The sequence below is a fragment of the Gopherus evgoodei genome, chromosome 3, assembly GCF_007399415.2.
Source record: "Gopherus evgoodei ecotype Sinaloan lineage chromosome 3, rGopEvg1_v1.p, whole genome shotgun sequence".
NCBI lineage: Eukaryota > Metazoa > Chordata > Testudines > Testudinidae > Gopherus > Gopherus evgoodei.
In genome coordinates this window covers 113,718,050-113,741,488 of record NC_044324.1, presented here as the reverse complement: position 1 = coordinate 113,741,488, position 23,439 = coordinate 113,718,050, and the positions used below count along the sequence as shown (strand labels likewise).

The window sequence follows — 23,439 nt, the reverse complement described above, 5'->3', positions numbered from 1 at the left end:
AGGTTTAAACTAGAGTTAATGGTGGATTCCTTGTAACTTGACGTCTTTAAATCATGATTTGAGGACATCAGTAACTCAGCCAGAGGTTATGGATCTATTACAGGAGTGAATGGGTGAGGTTCTGTGGCCTGCACTGTGCAGGAGGTCAGACTAGGTAATCACAAAAATCCCTTCTGGCCTTACAGTCTATTAGTCTCTACTATTTTTTCCGCACGACTTCAGCCATATTTACTGCACAGGATGGATGTTGTCTGTGGGCCCTGTATTCATTGATTTCTGAAGTTGGAAGATGTATAACAAATGAGGGAGAGTATTGCAGGAAGAAGAAAGATGGTCTCATGCTTAAGGCAGTCGAATGCTGCCCCGGAAGAACTGGATTCTGTCCCTGCCTCTGCCAGAGTTCTTTTGTGATGCTAAGCAAGACACTTAAACCATACTTTCCAATGGGTAGTCACTCAATGTATGTTCCTAATTTTCTGGGTGCCTGACTTGAGGCTTGAGGGTCTGATTTGAAGAAATGCTGAGCACTCACAGCTGCAACTGAAGTCAATGGGAGCTATGCTTGAATATATGAAGTCCAATATAACAGTAAGATCTCTGGAAAAATTAGGTCATAGACATTTCAAATTGGGCACCCAAAATTAATGGATACTTTTGATACTTTAATCTCCCTGTGCCCCAGCGCAGATCTGTAAAATGGGAACACGACCATCTCACCTCAAGGGGTTTGGTGAAGATGAATAAATTAGTGTTTATGAAGCACTTGGATCCTATAGTGATGAGAACCATGAAAAAGCCAATTAGGAAATTAATCGTTCTGACTTCATAGCAGGCTTTGAAAAATATGCAGTAAATAAGGCCTAAGGCCACATTCTGAACAATGAAGATAAAGCAAAATGTTGAATAGCTGCTTATTAAGTGAGCACTGCTCAGCCTGTGCACTGAATGAGGCAGGAGTCCTGTTGGAAAAAATGGTGCGTGATCATGTTATGAAAAACTACTCGAATGCATTTGCACAAGGGGGTGGAATTAAGGCCTTCATTCTAGCATTTCCTAACCTTTGAGTACTCGACTTTACAACCTTAATACTGTTCGCTATTATTTCTGGAAGAAAATTTAAAAGTACCTTATTGGAATTGTCTGTGATAAGGAATAGGCTTTAATTGATTATTGATGCTTTCCCCCTTGTTTCTATAAGAAAAATAAAAAACAGCTAATTCCTTACACAAGTTTTCATTATGTGCTTCCTCTGCATGGCCAATAACTTCCTTTCTAAAATAGGAACTGCTCTAGTGTTACACTCCATTTAGAATTTCTGTGATTTTGTAAACGCTAAACAAATCCAGGATCACTCCACTAGCAAGTGGGAGTATCTGAGTGCCTTTGCATATCCCATAATTATAATCCTTACTATCACAGGATTTATGTGTTTTCTTTGTACCATCAGCTAGTCCTCACCAGCACAGAACCCTTTTAATTCCCCAGGAACAACAGGAAGACCACTCGCTTGCAGATTACTCAGCTTTTAAGTTTAACAAAAATGTGATTTTTAAAAATATGAAGAATACTGTGTCAGACAGAAATATGATAGAACGTCACTGGTCAACACTCAGGGGAAAGACCCATTGTAGATTGGTGAAGTTTTATCCTAGAGACTTTTGAGTTTGGGGAAGAGACATCAGCATTGCAGGCTAATTAGAATGAATATATATTTATAAAGTATTTCAGGAAGCCACCAGGAGGTGATGGGGGTGTTGCCCCATGTCTCCTGGAGGACTAGATATTACCTGCACGAGTTGTGACTCTGGCAGAATCTCATTTGGCTGTTTCATTTTGAAAAACTCAACCATCAGTTTTTGGACTAGGTTCACGTTTTGCTGCAGTGCAGTTTAGTCAGGTTCTCCTGTCTTGTAAAGTGAGATGTTTGATTGCAGTATTAACAGAGTTAAGAGAGAGATTCCGTTATTAAAGATTGTTGTCTGTATTTTCCCTTTTTGAAAATATGGAAGATGAAAAGCCTTAACTTTTCATGTGAGAAACTCCAAGAGAATGTCCTGGTCCAGTTCTAACTACAAGAAAAGGGGGTGTTAAAAGGAAAAAATAAACAGCAGGAGGGTGTGAACGTTGAAAAATGTAGTAATCACTCATAGTTGCACTCCATTGTATATCGTTATCAGACAGTGACAGTGTTTCCTTCTTTTGTGTACAGTCCGAAATTTTGTATTATGTTAATGTAGATTTACGTGTGAATTTAACAGAGAGAGGTTTTTTTCTGTCATAACCAGAGATCTGCCACAGACTTACTGTGAGGCCAGTCATGTAACATCTGTGCCTCAGTTTCCCCAGCTTCAGAATATGGATGATAATACTTGTCTGGGGAGTTGTGAGGCTTAAGTCATTAATGTGTGTGTAGGACTTCAAGATCACTGGTGGAAAGCTTTATTATCCCTGCTGATAAAACTTGTGGATGACACAAAGACTGGCAGAATGGTAAATAATGGTGAGGACAGCACAGTCATAGAGTTACCTGTATTTTAATGCAGCCACATGCAGTTACATATCTAGGAACAAGGAATGCAGGCCAGCTCTATAGAGCAGGGAACTGTGTCTTGGAAAACAGTGACTCTGAACAGGATCTAGGAGTCATAAAAGACAAACAACTTGACATGAGTTTCCAGTGTGATGCTGAGACAAAAAGGGCTAGTGTGATCCTTGAATGTATAAGCAAGAGAGTAGGAGTACGGAGGTGATTTTAACCCTGTATATGGCACTAGTGAGACTGATACTAGACTATTGTATCCAGCTCTCGAATCCACATTTTAAAAGGATTTTGAAAAATTGGTGAGGGTGCAGAAAAGAGACGCAGAGATGATTCAAGGGCTGGAGAAAATGCCTCACAGACTTAAAGGAGCTCAATCTGCTTAGCTTATCAGAAAGAAGATTGAGAAGTTACTTGACTACATTGAATAAGTACCTGTAAGGGGAGAAAATATTAACTACAAAAGGACTTTTTAATCCAGTAGAGAAAGGCATAACAAGAGCCAATGGTGAGCAGAAGCCAGACAAATTCAAATTAGAAATAAGGCACAGATTTTTAATACTGAGGGTGATTAACCATTGGAACAAATTACCAAGGGAAGGTGGATTCTCCATTTCTTAATGTCTTCAAATCAAGATTGAATCCCTTTTCTAGAGGATATGCTTTAGCCAAACACTAGTAATTGAGCTCACTACAGGGTGACATTTAAGGGCCTGTGATATACAATAGGTCAGACTGGGTGATATAATGTTTTCCTCTTGCCTTAAATGCTATGAAATTATTGAAGAGTAAAGCGTTGTTGTTATTATTTCATTTTATAATAGTGAAGCTAGCCTAAGTTGTACTTTATAATAAGATCATATTGCCTTGAAGGCAATATTTGTTTTCTCTTATGTGTTTAAATTAGAAATGGCATGACCATGATATACCTCACCTATTAGCCCATACAAACGCTAATCACCAGTTGGGAGGCTATAAGCAGTTGTCCTTTCTTTCTTGACATCTCTCCCAGAAGGTGCTTGCTGACTTTGAGAGTGCTGTTTCCAGTAGTAACATCACTGTGTCAGCCACTCAGGAGGATCTGAAAGGCCTTTTCCCTTCATACTATTGGTAGTTCTAGAGAGAGGATTTCAAAGAGAGTAATGTCAGAGAAAATGGCACCTGGCTATTTCCTGGAGAGATGAGGGTTGAGAGTGAATTGTGTGATTTATGAGCAGATAAGAGTAGTTGGATAAGTCCATCTCTAGTGTAAATCACTGGTTGTGGTGGGTGAATTTAAGAACTAGAGTTATTTGAAATGTCCAAAATAAAACCCAATGGAATGGGATTTACTTAGTTTCATTTTGAACTCAAAACATAACTTAGTTTTGTTAAAAAATCATAAGCTTGGTTCAGGTTTTATTGGATGAGTTCACTTTAAGTCCACGCTTTTCATAATCTACCTGGAAAAACTTCTTAGCTTTAGAAAATATCATGTTTTCAACTTAACCTTTCTCCATCCTTCAGGCTCCAGTGTCTGAAAATCTCCATGGAGAGCACTATCCAATTTTCAGAGATTCGCCTGTTAGGCCTGTTGTCTTTCTGCACACCCATCTCATCCCAGAAAGATTTTTCTAGGGTGTAGAGCCCTGTCAACCTGCAGCAGAGAGACAAGAAAGCTTCCTGTTGCCACCATTGTGAAGTTACACATGGAACAAAAGATTCCCCAAACTCCTTTGCGTGTTTTTTTAGCTAACCACTATGAAGCTTCTTAGGCCTTAATGTGTCTAACTGCAAACAGAGATGCAACTGCAGCTGAGGTAAACATACCCACACTAGCTTCACTGTGTACAACCCTGGGTATGTATTCACATTGCTAGCCTGTGCCAGTGCATCGTCACTGCTAGATTCAAGCTAGTAAGGGTATTTCTACTCAAGCTGCAGTGACGCCTGTGATTGTCATGTGGAATTACCCTAAGTGTACATCTATACTGCAGCTGAACATAGTAATTCAGAGCTCAGTGGATGTACATGTGCTAGCTCTGTTTGAGCTAGCATGCTAAAAATAGTAGTGTGGCTGCAGTGGCTCAAACTAGCTGCTCAAGTACCATCTGAAATCCTCGGTACATACTCAGGTGGCTAGCCTAAGCTGCTGCCCATGCCCATGCTGCTGTTTTTCGCGCACGAGCTTGATCAGAACTAGCGTGTGTACATCTACCTGAGCTGTGGTATAGGCTTAGCCTAAAGCTCAGTACTTCAGTTGTGGAAGTAAGTGCTGCATGGTGAGATGCATGTGTTGCATACCAGGACACCTTTTCTGAGTAAGATTTGAGGAGAGAGAGTGAGGCAGCAGGCTTTCTAGTTGTGCCCTCTTCTCTCCATCATGAAAATTCAACAGTAAAGAGTGGCCACTAGAGACCTATGAAGACTCCAGGAGGAAGAGCAGGCAGTAGAGTCCTCTGCCGTGGAAGACTTCAGATCTTGGGTGGAGGAAGTTGCAAGCCACATTGAGCCATTCCTGCCCACTCCTAAGAGGAGTTCTTGTGGTAAAGGAGCATCCCAGTCCTATTAGAGTACAGGAAGTTTATGGATGTGAAGTGCAAACTGGGCTGGCACTCACTGGTTTCATAGAAAACTAGAGAATTTTGCACGGATTCACTTTGAGTTTTGAGTTTGTCCAAACCCTAACCTCCAAACAAACCTGAAGGGATTTGAACCACTTTGAACAAAATCTGCAAGGCTCAGTTAACAAAACCCCTATGAAGTGAAGCAGGCAACTTTTGCACTAGTTACAGTTGTGATGGGATGACTCCTCAGCATTCTTTAGTTACTAATTCAATAGCTGAAATAAATTTAATCCCTTACAGACTATTTGCATTTTAAGATTCATTCAAGCAAAGAATCATAACCCGTTGTTTTTGCCACACACCTGAAAACTGTCTTTGTTTGCAAGGAGTTGTTAAACTAGGGGGCTGTTTCCTTGTTTTTAACCACATAGGAGTGAACACTTCATGGCTGATAGACATTCTTTTTTCAGACTGGGTATATTCTCTCCTTATTCAGGAAGCTGGTGGCTTTTCAATGTACATGTGTTAGCCCCATTGTCTTTCTTCTTTCTACCTTCCTGCTTGTTTTATTTTGCAGATGTCAGCAGTCATCACTAAGTCAGGGGACCTGAAATTTATCTCAGAGCATGACACAGATATAGACTCACCTGTGACACAGTAAGCAACAAATCATTCAAAGCAATTTGCAGTGTTATTTCTACAACTGCTCCTAGGAAACTGAAATATTGTCTGGGGGGGAGGGGCGTGGCGAAGGGGAGGTTGTTTTGTTCTTTTAAACGAGACAGCAAAAAAAGAAGTTAAATTTAGGATAATTGGTCTAGAGAAGTGTTGAAGAAAAATAAAGTGAAAAGGAAATAATGGTTTGTTGTACTTTTTACATAGGTATGTTACAGAGATACTGTAAGGAGTATAGTGTAAAGGAATTGAGCTGTAATCCAGAGGTGCAGGATTGCCATGAAACATCCCTCAGTTCTTTTGATTAACCCATATTGTTATGAGCTGCCAACTACTTTTTGCACCTTCTAAGAATTAATTAATGTAAATTGAATGAGATTGTCACATGTAAGGAAGACAAAGAAGCCAGCATCTTTCATTATTACATTTGGTGTGTGTGTGTGTGTGGCTATACAATGCGTGAAACTTTGAAATAAATAAGATCTAAACATTTTGCACAAGATCTTCCATGTGGATTTTAAATACTTGTTTTTACATGTCATCTTCATGTTATCCACCATTATTTGAAATATTTGCATTAATTTATTTTTGAAGAATACCTGGAAAATACTTACATTCCTTGTCATTAACTTTGTTAGCCAATACATAAATGCAAATCTTCTACAGAAAGGGAGAGCTGATCATATAATAATCTATGCTCGAGTGTTAGAGATGGTTTTATATCTCTAATTTTAACAACGTCTCAAAACCCTCTTTGCTAGGGCTCTAGCTTTGTGTCTAGATTTAGAAAGAAATGGTGAAGGGAAAGTTTGCTTAATGCTGATGTGCCATAAGAAAAGGGGCTATAATACTGCACTGTGACACAATATGAGGTTGCATTTTGAGCATAATTGTATTAACAGGATTGTGTTCAAGAAGAAAATGCATGGTTTAGTAGGAGTACACACAAACTTGATACATTTTTTTAAAGACAGGACTCGGACCACAGGACTGCATAATTAAAACTTCAGCAAAGGTGGTTTGTTTTTTTTTTTAGTTCTTCAAAGTAGTGTAGGACCAGGGATTTATAAAATAAGAATTCACAAAGAATATGATCTAATTCAGGGTTTGGGGGGCATTACTAGGTATAAAATGTTCATGTAAATGAGAAATAAACACATCATGAGAGTAGGTCACCTTAGCAATCTGATTCAGATGCTGGATCATATGAGGGAAATAAAGAGCCTAAGAAACTGTTCAGCTGAAGTTCAGAAAGAGGTTGGATGCCTGAGTAATCAGAATTTAAATTCTAGCAGTCTCTCTTCCTGTGCAGCAGGGAGTAGGAGTGTCACAGAGATGCCACTCCAAACATGAGAGGGACTGAAGGGCATGCTTCTCAGGAGGTGGGAAAGACAATAACAGAAATTGTGGAAATGGCAAAGGTGCTTAATGACTTCTTTGTTTCTGTTTTCACCACGAATGTTGGTGGTGATTGGACGTCTAACATAGTGAATGCCAGTGAAAATGAGGTAGGATCAGAAACTCAAATAGGGAAAGAACAAGTCAAAAATTACTTAGACAAGTTAGATGTCTTCAAATCACCAGGGCTTGATGAAATGCATCCTAGAATACTCAAGTAGCTGGTTGAGGAGATATCTGAGCCATTAGCAATTATCTTTGAAAAGGCATGGAAGATGGGAGACATTCCAGAACACTGGAAAAGGGAAAATATAGTGCCCATCTATAAAAAGGGAAATAAGGACAGCCCGGGGAAATACAGACCTGTCAGCTTAACTTCTGTACCTGGAAAGATAATGGAGCAGATAATTAAGAAATCAATTTGCAAACAACTAGAGGATAATAAGAGGATAAATAACAGTCACCTTGAATTTGTCAAGAACAAATCGTGTCGAATCAACCTGATAGCTTTCTCTGATAGAGTAACAAGCCTTGTGGGTAGCAGGAAAGCAGAAGATGTGGTATATCTTGACTTTAGTAAGGCTTTTGATACTGTCTTGCATGACCTTCTCATAAACAAACTAGGGAAATATAACCTAGATGGAGCTACTATAAGGTGGGTTCATAACTGGTTGGAAAATCATTCCCAGAGAGTAATCATCAGTGGTTCACAGTCATGCTGGAAGGAAGTAACAACTGGGGTCCCACAGGGATCAGTTCTGGGTCCGGTTCTGTTCAATATCTTCATCAATGATTTAGATAATGACAGAAAGAGTACACTTATAAAGTTTGCAGACTATACCAAGCTGGGAAGGGTTGTAAGTGCTTTGGAGGATAGGATTAAATTTCAAAATGATCTGGACAAACTGGAGAAATTGTCTGAAGTAAATAGGATGAAATTCAATAAGGACAGATGCAGAGTACTCCACTTAGGAAGGAACAATCAGTTGCACACATACAAAATGGAAAATGACTGCCTAGGAAGGAGTACTTCAGAAAGGGAACTGGGGGTCATACTGGGTCACAAGCTAAATATGAGTCAACAGTGTAACACTGTTCCAAAAAAAGCAAACATCATTCTGGGATGTATTAGCAGAAGTATTGTAAGCAAGACACGAGAAGTAATTCTTCCACTCTGCTCTGTGCTGATTGGGCCTCAGCTGGAGTATTGTGTCCACTTCCAAGCACCACGTTTCAGGAAAGATGTGGACAAACTGGAGAAAGTCCAGAGAAGAGCAACAAAAATGATTAAAGGTCTAGAAAACGTCCTATGAGGGAAGATTGAAAAAATTGGGTTTGTTTAGTTTGGAGAAGAGAAGGCTGAGAGGGGACATAACGGTTTTCAATTACATAAAAGGTTGTTATAAGGAGGAGGGAGAAAAATTGTTATTCTTAACGTCTGAGGATAGGACAAGGAGTAATAGGCTTAAATTGCAGCAAGGGCAGTTCAGGTTGGACATTAGGAAAAACTTCCTAACTGTCAGTGTGGTTAAGCACTGGAATAAATTGCCTAGGGAGGTTGTGGAATCTCCATCATTAGGGATTTTTAAGAGGAGGTTGGACCAGGTTCAAATGGCCTCATGAATTTAGACCATTTGAATTTAGACCATCCTTGACAAGTGTACTTGTCAAGGATGGTCTAAATAATACTTAGTCCTGCCTTGAGTGCAGGGGACTGGACTAGATGACCTCTCAAGGTCACTTCCAGTTCTATGATTCTATGTCATTACTGTCCTGTTTGGGCAGGCAGTAGCACTGCAGAGAGGGTTAGTTCTCAGGCTTTGAGGATGCTGAGGCCATTTGAACCTGATACTAGGAGAGAGAGAGAGACACTGCAGCTCAAAGTCTGCTGCTGCACCTTGACAGGAAGGAGCTAATTTAGAAGTGAAGGGGATTAAATGAAAAGATGGGCAGGCAAGTTTTGTACAATGCTCCTTTCTCAGGGACACATTAGGGTTTTTTAAACCTTTAGTTTTCTCCCTGATGTTTTGCCTTTTCTAACATTATGAGGAGAGCTGCTTTTGAGCCTAAAACAACATTCTTCTCAAGCTCCTGTGCCATCTTGAAAGAAACAGGAAAGCAGCCAGTTGTGCATGTAAATATAGCTGCAAAGAGATTGAGAAGTTATTCCACACAAAAATTCACATCTTAGACAAGAGTTCAGTCATAAGAGATAAAAACACAGGCAGGATTCAGGAGATTGATCTGTGGGTCAGAATCCTTGAAAATACATAATGTGGACTGGATGCCAAGATTCATGATCTCTTAAGACAGCAGTGACTACCTTATTGAGACAGCATGGAAGGATAATGTCGTTCATGCATTTTCAACTGTTCTTCGGCTAGCCCGTGTACGTTCCTACTCAATGTGCTGGAGTGCAGCTCTTGATAGTGGACCATTTCAGAACAGTTTCCTCCAGAGCCTGCTCATGCCCCCTCCTCCCCTGCCTTCATTGTTCCTGAATGTTCTGAGCAGGAGGGTATAAAAACTAGTCGTGGCATTCCAGCCACCTCAGTTCCTTCCAAACACAGCAGCAGAAAGACAAAGAACCTCTCCAGATTGATCCATCCTGTTTGAGGACTCAGTGTCTTAGTTAGATTTTTTTTAGTTAGAATTAATATTAGAAATTTTAGCTTATTTGTTTTCTTTCTTAAAAGTATTTCTTTTTTTAGTTTTTATTAGTTCTGACACCTCAGTTCAGGTGTCTGTGGCAGATCTGAAGTGGAAGAGGCCAGGATTTAAGAGTTGTGCCTTTTGTCATGCTGTATTTCCACTTTGGATGCCCATACCAAGTGTCTGGCTTGCTTGGGGGAAGGAATACTCTCCCGCATCGTGCACAATCTGCAGCACCTTCATTCCAAGAGCTCACAAAGAGTGTCAGAGCCAACACCAAGCCTTAGTACTTCTGGAGGCACTAGCAGCCAAACCCTACCCACTTCTGTGAGTGCTTAGAGGCCCGTGTCAGCCCCTACTCCCTCAGGCAATAAAAAGCTCAAGGTGCTGCTGAAGGTACTGTTCTTCTTCGAGTGCTTGCTCATATCGATTCCAATTAGGGGTGCACGCGCCGCATGCACATTTGTCGGAAGATTTTTACCCTAGCAACACTCGGTGGGTTGGCTGGGGTGCCCCCTGGAGTGGCACTGTTATGGCGCCGGATATATACTCCTGCCGACCCAACGGCCCTTCAGTTTCTTCTTAATGCCCGTGACGGTCATTGGAACTGTGGAGCGCGGCTTTGCTGAACTCCACGTCCCTAGCTACTTGTATTTCTTTGCTGTTTATTGTGTGTATAGTTTGAGTTCTTGTAGTTATAGTTAGTATTAGTTATTGTATTTATAGTTAGTGTATATAGTTTAAGGGGGGATCAGGGATTAGCCGCTTTCCTCCACCCCGGTACGGGCCCATGCCCAAGGCACTGGGATTCAAACCGTGCTCGGCATGCCAAAAGTCGATGCCAATAGGGGATCCCCACGACTCCTGCCTCAAGTGCCTAGGGAGTTCCACCTTACCGATAAGTGCCGCATCTGCAAGTTGTTTAAACCAAGGACGAAGAAGGAGCGGGACTTTCGATTGAAACAGCTCCTCATGGAGTTGGCACTTAGTCCTGCAGCGTCGGTACTGAGCACCCAACAGACTGCTTCTGTAAGGAGTGCCCCTTCTGCCCTGGACCGCTCCGGTACCGAGAAGGAGCCCCGGCACCGATATCTGCTCAGCACCACTCCCTGTCCCTGAGACCCAGGAAGCAACATAGCACTCCAGTTGCTTCAGTTCTACAGAAGGAGCGCTCTTCGAAGACAGTTCGTCTGGCACCATCATCTGCCACAGCACTGTCAACTGTGGCACCTCCGATTGCGGCCACCGAGCGCGGCACCATTGATTCCGGTCCCACAAGGGCCATTGAGCCTGGTGCCTGACAGCTCCCCGGCTCATGCTGTGGTTGAGCTTGCCCTCCCTTCTACACTGGAGACCTTCTCCACGGCAAGGGAGCTCATCGCCATGACAGAGCCGACACGGCCTCAACCCCCAGCACCGCTGGTGCGGGTCATACAATCCATCGGGAAACCGGCCCTAGTAAGGCCACCTTCCGTTGGTCCAACAGAGAGACATTGTTCAAGATCACGGTCTCACAGACGCTGTAGATCAGGCCGTTCCCATTCCCGGTGCTGCTCACAGTCCCGGGTCCGCTCTCCATCGCGGTACCACTCACACTCGCGGCACCGTTCGACATCTCGTTCACCGGCCAGATACTCCCGGTACCGATCTGACTCACGGCACCGCTCTCAGCACCGTGTATCCTGCAGTCGCTTCAGACGAAGTGACTCGAGATCCCGGTCGACCTCCCAGCACCGCTATGGTAGAAGGTCCCGGTCTCGCTTGGGGTACCGTTATAGCTCCCGGTACCACTCCCCGGTACCGCCCCGGGATCGAGCATCCAGAACAGTGGCACCCTCCCAGGGCCTATCGGCACCGCCATGGCCATCCAGACACACATCAGTGTCATCGCAGGCTGGTAGCGCATCCTATCCTCAGGAGTGTGACTCTGACATCCCCAGCCATATATTTCCAGAGACCCAGAGCCACGAGCAAGGGCCTCATCACTGGTCCTTCTGGACACCATGGGCATACCAGCAAGCCCAAGGTGCTCCATCAGTGGCTCCACGGTCGGCCCCGTCAGAACACCGTGTACCAGAGATGACAGTAAGCTGCCCTCGCCCCCTCTCCCAAAGGCATTGATGAGGCTCCGATACCATCTGCAGACACCCAGGTTCCATCTAACGCAGATGATGCTCCTCAAGTACAGAAGCCTCCACAGGACCCCCTGGTCCCGGGCCTCTCCTCCTCCTCCTCACCTGATGAGGCAGTGGCGGGAACATCCTCCTCAGGCCCTCCACCAATTGATCTCAGGGCCCATCAAGACCTTTTGAGACGAGTGGCTCAGAATATGAACTTACAGGTGGAGGAGGTCCCTGAAATAGAGGACCTTGTCGTGGACATCCTATCAGCTGATGCACCTACTAGAGTGGCTCTTCCGTTTATCCGCACCATACAGGCTAATGCGGACACCATTTGGCAATCCCCAGCCTCGATTCCACTTACAGCAAGGGACGTAGAGAGAAAATGTATGGTCCCCTCAAAGGAGTATGAATATCTCTACATTCACCCACCTCCTTGCTCTTTAGTGGTGCAATCGGTGAACGAAAGGGAGCGTCATGGCCAGCAAGGCCCGGCTCCTAAGTCAAAGGAGGCTAGGCGCATGGACCTCCTAGGCCGCAAAATATACTCGCCCGGGGGCCTCCAACTTAGGGTGGCAAACCAACGAGCCCTCCTAAGTAGATATAACTTTAACACGTGGGTGTTCTTGGGGAAGTTTACGGAGCTTCTTCCCCAGGAGTCCCGTCAAGAATTTACGGCCCTACTTGAGAGGGTAAAAAGGTAACAAGAACCTCCCTCCAAGCCTCTCTGGATGCAGCGGACTCTGCAGCCAGAACTCTGGTGTCAGGAGTGACGATGAGGCGTATCTCCTGGCTCCAGGTATCAAGCCTTCGCCCTGAAGTACAACAAACTATTCAGGATTTGCCCTTCGAAGGCTAGGGCCTGTTCTCAGATAAGACTGACCCCAGATTGCAAAGTCTGAAGGACAATGGCTTTATAATGCGCTCGCTGGGTATGCACACACCAGTGACCCAACGCAGGACCTTCCGGCCCCATCCACATCACCCTTACACCCCACCTAGGCCGTGTCTCAGGACTTTAGCAGAAGGTGTGGTAAAGGGAATCATCGGAGGCAGTCTGGCCCTCAAGGAGGTCAAAATCAGTTGCCCCCTAAACCACCAGCGGGGCTCAAGCAGAACTTTTGATGGGACGCCCGAGGGCGACCCACTAGTTGCTCTACCGGATCCTTCTCCTCCCTTTTTCAACTGCCTCTCCCAATTCCTCCCCACCTGGTCCCAGCTAACTTCAGATCGTTGGGTCCTGCGCACAGTGGAAGTGGGATACCACCTTCAGTTTGTTTCAACCCCGCCTTCCCACCCTCCCTCCCCATCCCTCTTCAAGGACCCCTCTCAGGAGCAGTTCCTCTTATAAGAGGTCCAGTTGCTCCTAGCCACGGGAGCCTTAGAGGAGGTGCCAAAAGACATGAGGGGCAAGGGGTTTTATTCCCGCTGCTTCCTAATCCCCAAGGCAAAGGGAGGTCTATGACTGATCCTAGACCTGCGAGAACTCAACAAGTTCATGATAAAGCTGAAGTTCCGCATGGTAACCCTGGGGACTATTATCCCGTCCCTGAATCCGGGAGACTGGTATGCCGCCCTCAATATGAAGGACTCGTCTTTCCACATCGCACCCACCCACAGACGGTACCTCCATTTTATGATCAACTATCAACATTCAGTTCACTGTACTTCCATTTGACCTGTAGTCGCCGCCTTCCTCCGGTGTCGTCTGGTACACGTCTACCCGTATCTCGATGATCGGCTCCAAAACCATCAGATCCCAGTTCAAGAGACACATGGAACCCCATATGTGTTAGCAGAGTCAGTCCTAGCGGGAGCACTCCTTCACATCCAGCACCTCTGTTCCAGATAAGATTATGGTGCGAGATATGGCACCTGTTAGCAGGGCCAAGCACCATTCCCAGTCCCTCTTGGATCCTTAGATCAGTTATGAAAACACCCTGGGCAAAAAGTTAAGGTCATGGCACAGTGCAAATGCCTATAGAAGTGTCATGCCCCTAATGCAACAACCATATCAGTTCTGGATCTTGGTTCTGAGTCCTCGGTGCCATCAACAGAGATCAGATCCTCAGTCTAACATTGACTTAGATTGTGACAGACAGGTTAAATTACCATTTCTGTTCACAAGAAATCATATCAGGACAAATGCTACATCAATGCGCTACACAGTTCACATAGATTCAGACCATGCTCTTACCCCAGTGGGTACTATGATAGAGAACCTGAAGCAAAATATTGGCAGGACTGACAGTTCCCTGCTTGTGCCAAATGAACTTACTGGTCCTCACCTAGGTGTTATGAGGACAGTGAACACGCTTGTCCTTACAGGGAGCAGTCCCCTCCTAGAAGTAAGGGGAAGCTTCAAACATTGAATCTGCTGCTCCCATATCAATCTGCATCACTGGTCTATAGGGACCACTTCTCATCAGTAGTCCCAGAAACTCTTTCAGAGGAAGAGCTAATGGAACTCAGTGAATTTCAGGACACACATCTGGAGCCTGCTGATGAGACCTCTCCTGATGAAAACGTAGAAGTTGCTTCAGCATCTTCCCCATCAGAAGATGTCATTCTGTTTCATGAACGGTTGGTCACAGTGGCTTCAACTTCACCTCTTAATTGCAGGAGTGTGAAGATATGCTACATGGAACTCTATACGCTTATTTACAAAACATTATGCAGTAGACCTAGCCTCCCATTGAGATGCTCAATTTGGTACAATGGTACTTCAGTCATTATTTAATTAGGATTCCACATGCCACCTTCCTCACCTGTCAGAACTGCATATCAAATTATTCCATGAGTGAGGGATGTACACAGGCCACTAGAAGAAGAGGAAAAAAATGAAGATCACTCACCTGGAACTGGAGATCTTAAAGATGGACCCTGCGACTTCACAGTCCCTGCCTACCTTCCTATTTTCCCCAAAGTCCTAATGTAATCTTGGACTTGAGGAGGAGGTGGTGGAAAGAGTTGTAGTGGCCAGAATGCCTTGCCCCTTTTTTGTATCCTCCCGCCCAGAATGTTCAGGATCAGTGAGGGTGAGGATGCTCCAGCAGGCACTGCTGTCGAATATTTCGTGCTTGGAGCCATAGGCACCAGCTCTGTGGGTGCTCTGGGGCTCAAGCACACACTGAAAAAAAAAAAAAAGGGGGAGGCAGTGCTCAGCACCCACAAACCACCAGTAGGTGGCAGGAGCATATACATGGCGCACAGTGAAGGCAGAAAGCACCCACTGGCAAAAACAAAAGTCAGCGCCTGTGCTGAGAGCTGCACTGCCAACACATCCTAGGGATGTGGATGTGCACAGTTCATCTCAAAAGAACTCTGTTTACAGGAGAATAACCTTCATTTCTTTAGCAAGACTGCCATTTGAAAGGCTTGCATATGAAAGCTTATTGCACTAGAGCAGTATCACCAGCATCAACTATTGTTCTGCCTTGCAACTTCTAGGACAGCTCCATGAAGCTCTTTATGTACTTTGGACTTCAGTCATCCATGCTTATTATTTATTCATGTGTACTGTGTTAGCACTTGGAGTCCTGGTCATGGACCCAGACCCCATAGTGCTGAGCACTATGCAAACACAGATCAAGGAAATGGACCCTGACCCAAGGAGCTTACAGCCTAAACTAAGTCATTATTTAAGTAAGGTTACATCAACTTCTGCCCAGAACAGAGGGTCCATGACTTTGGCTTGATGAAGGTTGCAGCACTATAATGCACTCAAATTCCTGCTCCACTTGGGGGTCTCCAGATGGCCATCACAACCCATAATTGGGTCGCAGCAGTTAGGGAGGGTACATAGGGAAATTGGCTTGATTCATGGTGTTTGGTGCTTATGTGAAGTGCCAAGTCCATTAGTGAAAATGAAAGCAGCTTGCATTTCTGTAAATAAATCCTAGTACAGATACTTTAACTGGTCAAATGTGTTACTCCACTTTGCATGATTTTCCAAGAGTGGGTGAATAAATAAGTAAGCCATGAATCTGTCTTTGACTGGAATATTGTGAAAATCAAAGTTGGAAGATGAAAAATATTCTGTAATGGCTCTTTGGAGGGGGCCAGGGGGTTGGTAATTTGACATTTTGTAAATAATTAAGCTTATTGATTACCCAAGACTGTAGTTAGTTTTAAAAATCATAGGCAGCTGTCATCAAATAGGGCTGTTAGAACATATGTTGCAAAGTAAACCAGTGGATTTGGAATAGAGACCATCATACTTGGATCTAGTGCTTTTGTCTGTTTTGGTTCTGCAGTAGCACAGTAGTACTTAAGCTGGTTCACCACTATACCCAAGGGGGAAAGGCAGACAATTGTTTTGGCATGTCAGCTGTGGGTGGAAATAGCTCTAAACTTTAGCTAATTCTGTATGTTTCTTGTCCTCCTTCTCTCCCCCTCCTCAACAGAGTTACAAAGAAGAAGAAAAGGATACTGAAGAATGAAACAATGGAAAATCCGCCAAATGTAATGGCTCTTGACACCCTTGCATCTTCAATTACCACTAACAGTGTTGAAAACAAATCTAAAACAGATGGTTTAGAACTGAAGAAGAAAAGAGCAGTGAAAAACTCAAGTGCAAGTGGAAAAACAAATGTTGCCTTTGAGCCTGACAGTTGAAGTGTAGTCATCATTTAACTCCAGATATAGGTGGTGCATTCAGAATATTATATGCAAAAAATGGATTTGAATGGGATTTATGCTGAAATGATAATCTCACTTTCAGGATAAAAAAACATTGAAAACCAAAACATTAAACATAGACAAACACACAAAATTCCCCCATGCTCCTGTCAAGACATGCCATGTGGTATAGAACCTAATTCTGCAAGGAACCTGGCACCTCCAGCTCTTACTGAGGTTAACGAAACTTGAGTATCCAGCACTTCACAGGATTGGGCTCCTGGACAGTTCAAGCCTGAAGTTTAACTTTCATATTTCCCAAGAGCAGCATTTACAGGTGCATTCTGAATAATCCAAGTCCCGATTCTGATACCTTTCTCATGCTGACTAGAATTTTACTGTTGGAAAGATTCCCATTGACTTCAATGGGCGTTGGATCCAGGCCATTTTTGAGCATGAGCAAAGGTGGTAGAGTGAAGTCCAAAGTTGTTAGTACTCTGTGACCTAAAATGAAACAAGCTTGACCAGGATAGAAGGTTTTGTGTTAGCAATTTTGATTTTCTTGCAAAAAGGCAGACAGTATTCTGTATGTAGCATGTGAGCACTCTGAAAGAATCTTACACAGGTCTACATGAAAATACACACTTTTTATGCCTTCCTGTTGTTGACTATTCACTTTGGACTAGATTTTGCAATCCTTGTTTATATTGGTGAACACCTACTCGTGCAAGTAAATTGACTTCAGTGGACCTACTTGTAAATAAAGCTCACCAACATGAGTAAAGATTGCAAAATTCATCTTTTTGGTACATTGATTTTTAAAATGAAGGCTTTTTATAAATATATAAATGTGCACTAAAACTTGGTAAAACTCAGTTTTTGCTGCACTCAGAGCAGCATTGCCAAATATATTTTACTTTATTTTGAAGAAACTTTTCATATCAAAATGGGTAGTTTATTTTATGCTGTGTGTAGTATTTATTTCCTTTATGTGTTTAGTTTATCTATTTTTGAAATTAATAGCACTATGTTGTGAACCATTATTAATTATTTCAATAACTTCTTACAATACTATCTTTTTACATTTGACATTAAATGAAATACTTTCCATCAGTTAATGCTGGTATTTTTTTCTGACTGATGGCGTCCAGTTTATTTTTACTCTGCTAGGAAAATCTTCTCCCTCCCCCTCTGAGGCAATAAATAACATAAAATTAGAAAACCCTTATTTAGTAGACAAGGCACTTGATTCCATTAAAAAAAGAAGTGAGAATAACCATGTTGGGCACTCATGTGTGAAATGCACCCAGATGCAAAGGACTAGTTGCCGTATATTCTAGTATCATCCCTGCACATGTTTTGAAGGCATAAAAATATGTAAACATGTTTCGGTTGGGTAAAACTCCCCAGGAAAAAAATCCTTTATTCAGGGGCATTGTTAAGGGCTCTGTTTGCCCAATGTGTGTGTGTATGCAAATCCCATATTATCCTAAACGGGAGTTACATGTGTGCACTGGGGTGATAATGAACTCCCATGTGTATGTTTCCCTAGCCATATATTATAAAAGCATATTATTCCTGTGTAGTGAAACTGCTCAATATTTTAGCGTGGCTTCTTGTCTAGCTGCTGTTGAAATACAGCCTAGTTGCTACTTCAGTGAGCTATGTGGGTTTTAATGTTTTGTGAAAGGAAAACATCAGCATCGTATGGCTTTAAAATGTCATTGGTCGCATTTAAAGATAAAGGCAAAGCATGACATCAGGCTACACGTCAGGGCGAGCGGAGCAGTAGCCAAGAGCTGGGTGCTTCTTTGGAAAGCCTAGTAAAATGTTAATTTGGCATTGTGGATGCTGAAGATAAAAATAACACTTCAGATACACACCAGAGAGAAATGGTAGTTCTAATCAAAGGCACAGTGCCTCCTTTCATGCTTGCGAACTAGGGCTCCAATTATGTTCACTGCTCTGAAGCTGAACAGAGCTGCTTTGCCACACTTTCCAAATTGAGAGAGGAGAGGCAGAAGACATGTCTTCCAAGGCACAGTTCCAAATAACAGTTAAGCAGAGAAATCAAATAAAAGACCCAATATGAAAATTTTTGGAGTTGAAAATAGACTTTAAAAAACTGTTTTGTTATTATTCTCATTATTACAGAATCACTGACTTTATTTTCATTATCCTTTTCTCTCAGCCTCATGGAGGTTAGATTCTTCTACTGCTTTGTATTCCTTCAGTGCAGTGTGAGAGCAAACTGCATTTACTTCAGAGGAAATGAGAAAGAAGAAAGATCTGCATTTAACAAAACAACACTTCTGAGCCATTTTCAATATCCAAATTAGGAGATTCAGATTAAGATTATTAATCTTTTAAAGTAGTACATATCAGGAGATAATAACAAGGACTTGTAGTTTTAGCAGTGTTTAGAAATGTAGGTAATACATTCATTTAAAAAATCTCATTTTTCTTTTCTGTGGTGTTGAAGTCTGAGAAATGGCAATGCTTCTTTCCCTTAGGCATTCAGATTACATTTTAAATATATGTACAACCACAGAAGAATAAGTTATCTATTTGGCAAGTCAATTTGTAGTAGCAAGGGTTGGTTTAGTAAACTAGTCTTGGAAATGAAACTTTGTGTCCTTGTGTAGCGTGGTGCCTTTTTCATGATAATGCAGCACACACATAAAAAGTTATAAAAAATGGTGAACTTCACACACTTGGTGGCAACTTTCTAGACATTTAGAGGGACTACATTTTAATTGGGGAGGGGGGTGTCCAGAATGCATACTGCACAAATGATCTGAAAAAAAATTTCTCCTCCCTATTTTTTTTTGAGCTGCACATTAAACTTTCCAAAATGTGAGTGAGCTGAGACCTTGTTCACTAAGCTACTGCCCAGAATGTCAGAGTTATAAATACCTGCATGAGGGGTTTCTACAGGAAACACAAATTTAACCTTGATCTAGTGGCATAAATAGTGTCAGTGGAATAATGACAATGGCAATCACTGGTGGAACAAAGCAGGTAGAAATCTGTATAAAGAGATGAAACTTTACAAAAGTTTATAACTACCTGGCCAGTGATAGTATAGTGGTTTGTTGTTTTGGGGTTCTAGTGTATATTTTTTTTCCTGGATACATACATTTCTCCAGCTGTAACATGTATTTGCGGTTCAGCAAAGAAATGTTGAACAATACACAAATGTGAACAATTAAAATGGAAAGGAAGAGACAACTCATTTTTTCCTTGTATTCCTCCATAACCATCAGCTTGCATTTGTTTTTTGCCTTAATGCTTTAAGGAATGGACATCATAAAACACAAATTGTGTATTTGTAGCATCACTTAACTCAAAAGGCAATAGGCAATGGATCACAGTCAAACAAGGGCTAATGAGAACACAGAAGAACATGACAATTGAAAGTCTCTGTTGACTAGTGAACTAAATCTGCCGGCTGGACCCAATTGTCTGATGAAGAATTGAATGTCAGTATCATTTAGGGTTAACAATGGTCCAACGCAAGCAAAAGCAGACAGCTATGAAAAATAGCCGGCATGGTAGCCGTTTTGCAGAGACCATGGATGCAAACTTGATAATGAGGCACTTCATTTACCACATCTTTCTGCTCTAATTACTAAGGTGAATAGGAAATACTTCATCTAAGGCGGGAACAGGCTAAAGCAAAAATACTTGTTTGGTAAACACAAGTTTTTTAAAATAATTCTTTCCTTGCATCTATGAAATTAGTATGAACTTCAATTTCATACTTACCTTTGCATTAGCATGTGTGCCTGTTCAAAGTTTCATCTCCAAGTGCAATGGGTGTTAGACATTAGCTCTGTCCTAATTGTAGTATTATATTTTAAAAGTGTATGGCCTCCAACTGCTTAAAACTAAGCAGCTATAATTTTTAAACTGAATCCCCAACTAAACTGGTTCCGTTTTCCACAGGGCTGATGTAACAGCTTAACTAGTTTTCCACCATTGACTTAAAGTCCAATGTAGAGTTTGTCCTAACTTTTCGTTTTATAAAATACATACTCTCTCCAACTGAAGGGGTAATCGAGAGTGCCAGAAAAAGTTACGTTAGTAACAAAGTGGCCACACTTTCAGTGCATATGGTACAGTCTTAAAAAAAGTAGTTGTAGTAGTCTGGAAGTTGGGGGGGAAAAGAAGTATTTGCTGAATGTTAAAGGAGATGAAAGGTTAATTTACGGGTCTTTCATATTTTTTGCTTAGCATTCTGTCCTAAAACTACCCAGAATGTTTTGGAGGAAATAATTTATGGATGTGCAGCTGTGCCTGTAAAAACATACTGCATCAATTCAAAGGTTTGTATTGCTTAAAAGTATCAATGTGTGCATTGGGAACAGAACTACTGAGCGTAAGGAATAAAAGGGAGAGGGGGTTTGAAAGAGGGAAATGAGCAGCTTGAGAAGCAAACTGCTGTCTGGGGCAGATTTAGGAGAATGTAGCAACTAGGAACTGGAGCTTGAGAAGAAGGAACAGAAGAGAGTGGAAAGGCTCATTATAACAGTGCTTTGGTGGCTTCCGTCATTTTTTTTAATCTTTAGGAGCTAGGACCTTTTAATCATCCCACCAAGCTCTTCATCCTTCTGTGGTGTGTACGCTGAGTTTCATGCTATTTACTGGGGTCCTTCAGACTAAACCTGAGAAACGAAGAGGGAGATTTTGGCCGGGCCTCTAAAAGGTGCAGCATGGAACTCTCAGCCCAGGGGGAAAGTTGACTGTGGTGGCTTTGTGCCCTCCCACTCCTAGGCTGCTCCAGGGCCTGGAGAGGCACCTGTCATAACTTAGATGGGCGCTGCCAGTAATTGCTGATGCTGTGGTGCCACAGCCCTATCCCTGACATGACCCCCTGATTATGCAAGCTACTCTGTGTGAGCAGCCCCCTGTGCCCAAGGAGAACTCCACTGAAATCAGAGGCGGGGGTGGGGGTCAGTGTGTGAGCAGGGTTCCACGTGGCTGGAAAACTTTTCAAAATGAGGGGCTATGGTTTATATGTTACTTTGCAATCCTTCAGGTTCAAAAGGCTGCATTTTCATTGTGGTCTGACAAATGTGGATGGCTACTTTTGTATTTAATCTAACAAACGCCAACCACCTGACTATGTTTTGTCGCTATACTCATTGCACTATGGTCGGCTGTGGCCAACCAGTTTTACAATTCCTGTCTAATGCTCAGATGTGAATATTCAGTAGAAACTGCAGATGCCACTTTTAGCGGAAAAAAGTTTCCACACCGGTAAAAGAAATATCAGTAAAATCTATGCACTGAGAAGACATCAAATTCTTGTTACACTTATATCTCCTGCACAGGCAGGGAGTATAATAAACTAGTCTGCAGCAGCTGTAAATTTTCTGAGGATTTATCTAACCACAAATACATTGAAATGGGGAAATGGGGCTATATTAAACTGTGCAAGATGCTGCTGGAACTTAGCCATTTCTGCAACATCCTGTAATTAATTTATTATGACAGGTCTGGCAAACTGAAACACCCAATACACTTGCGACAGACTGTTATGATATAGCTGTTTGAAAACTCTGTAGTCACATAACATGCAGGTAATAGCTGAAAAAATACAGCAGGGAAATATTAAATTGATACATTATTTCTCCAGAGGTAGCAATCATTCCCAGACCCACGTTCTTCAGACTCTTGGAATGGTCCTGGTTAAGTATATATATAGACAGAATTCTCCAGAATATGCAGACTTGGATCCTGCTCCTCAAGGAGTCAAAGTGATAGGCCAGGCAGAGATATTCAGGGCACAGAATCATAGAAATGTTGGGCTGGAAGGGACTTCAAGAGGTCAGCTAGTCTTCACACCATGTTCAGCAAAAGGAACTGTACCTCACACATTTTGTGAGTCCAGGCTGAGCAGCCTGTTTTTGCCCCTCTGGATGTTGGACATGTTCAGTTTTGTTCAATAATATTGAAAGAGGACACCATTTATTTGTTTCAAGAGCTGAAAAAAATTAATACTCAAAACTACAAAAGAGTTTTTGGAGATATGGCTGGTCCACTTTAGAAACAGGGTCTGAAGAGGCTCTCTGTTTATCCAACTGCACCTCCTGACTTCAGCTCAGTTCACAATTTAAACCAAGAAATACTGAACTTTGTCTTCTCGTGAGGCTTTCCTCCATCCAATGGTATAAATCCCATTGCTGGAGCTGATCAGTCACAAGCTGTTAGACCCTGAATCTGTCACTAGTGTAGAACTAAATTCAGCCCATCCTACTCCTCAGAAGTGTATGATCTGAGGGGAAGTCTTTTTCCCCTCACAACATGTGATAACATGGTTAGCTGTTTTGCTTGTTTGCTTGGCCAGCTGTTTTGCTTGATTGGTTTATGGTTTCAATGGCAGCAGTTTGAATCTGTTCATAGATTCGAGTGGTGGAGTAAGTCAGCACAGATGCATTTGTAGGCAGAGTGCAGCTGAGGCAGCGAGAGATGCATAATAAATACAACCTATTATATGAAGATTACCACCATGTGTTTATATTAATATTCACCTAGCACTGGTCATTTGTAATGGGCCCTAAATGCACAGTTCCATGATGATGTTAATGTTTTTATTTCACCAGAATACCATCAGCCATTCATTTCACAAATATATCTGGCATTTGTATTTTAATAGCATCGTTATATAAACAACATCTGTAATTGCTTAATTCTATGTAAGGCATTAACCTTCACTTGCTGGCGATAACTTGTCACAACACATGGCTGCCGTAGTTGTATATGACATCAGCCTCCTACTCATTAAAATAAATGCTGTCTAAAGCTAAGCTATAACAACATGCATAAGCCTATAATAGGCTTATAAAAGTGGATGGCTAATCCTCTTATGGTTGGTGTTATGTCA

At 42.3% G+C, this 23,439-nt stretch overlaps 1 protein-coding gene across 5 annotated transcripts in view; it reads left to right on the top strand.

Annotated features, from left to right (window-relative positions):
• The window catches only part of AHI1 (Abelson helper integration site 1), a 176,110-nt gene extending 156,263 nt beyond the window's left edge, over nt 1–19,847 (top strand). For all 5 annotated transcript variants that reach the window (XM_030556375.1, XM_030556374.1, XM_030556373.1 and 2 more), the window contains 2 exons: nt 5,663–5,742; nt 16,337–19,847. In XM_030556375.1, the coding sequence (XP_030412235.1) occupies nt 5,663–5,742; nt 16,337–16,547 (291 nt within the window). In that variant the 3' untranslated portion in view covers nt 16,548–19,847. The remainder of the gene's footprint in view (nt 1–5,662; nt 5,743–16,336) is intronic.
• Nucleotides 19,848–23,439: the final 3,592 nt, after the last annotated feature.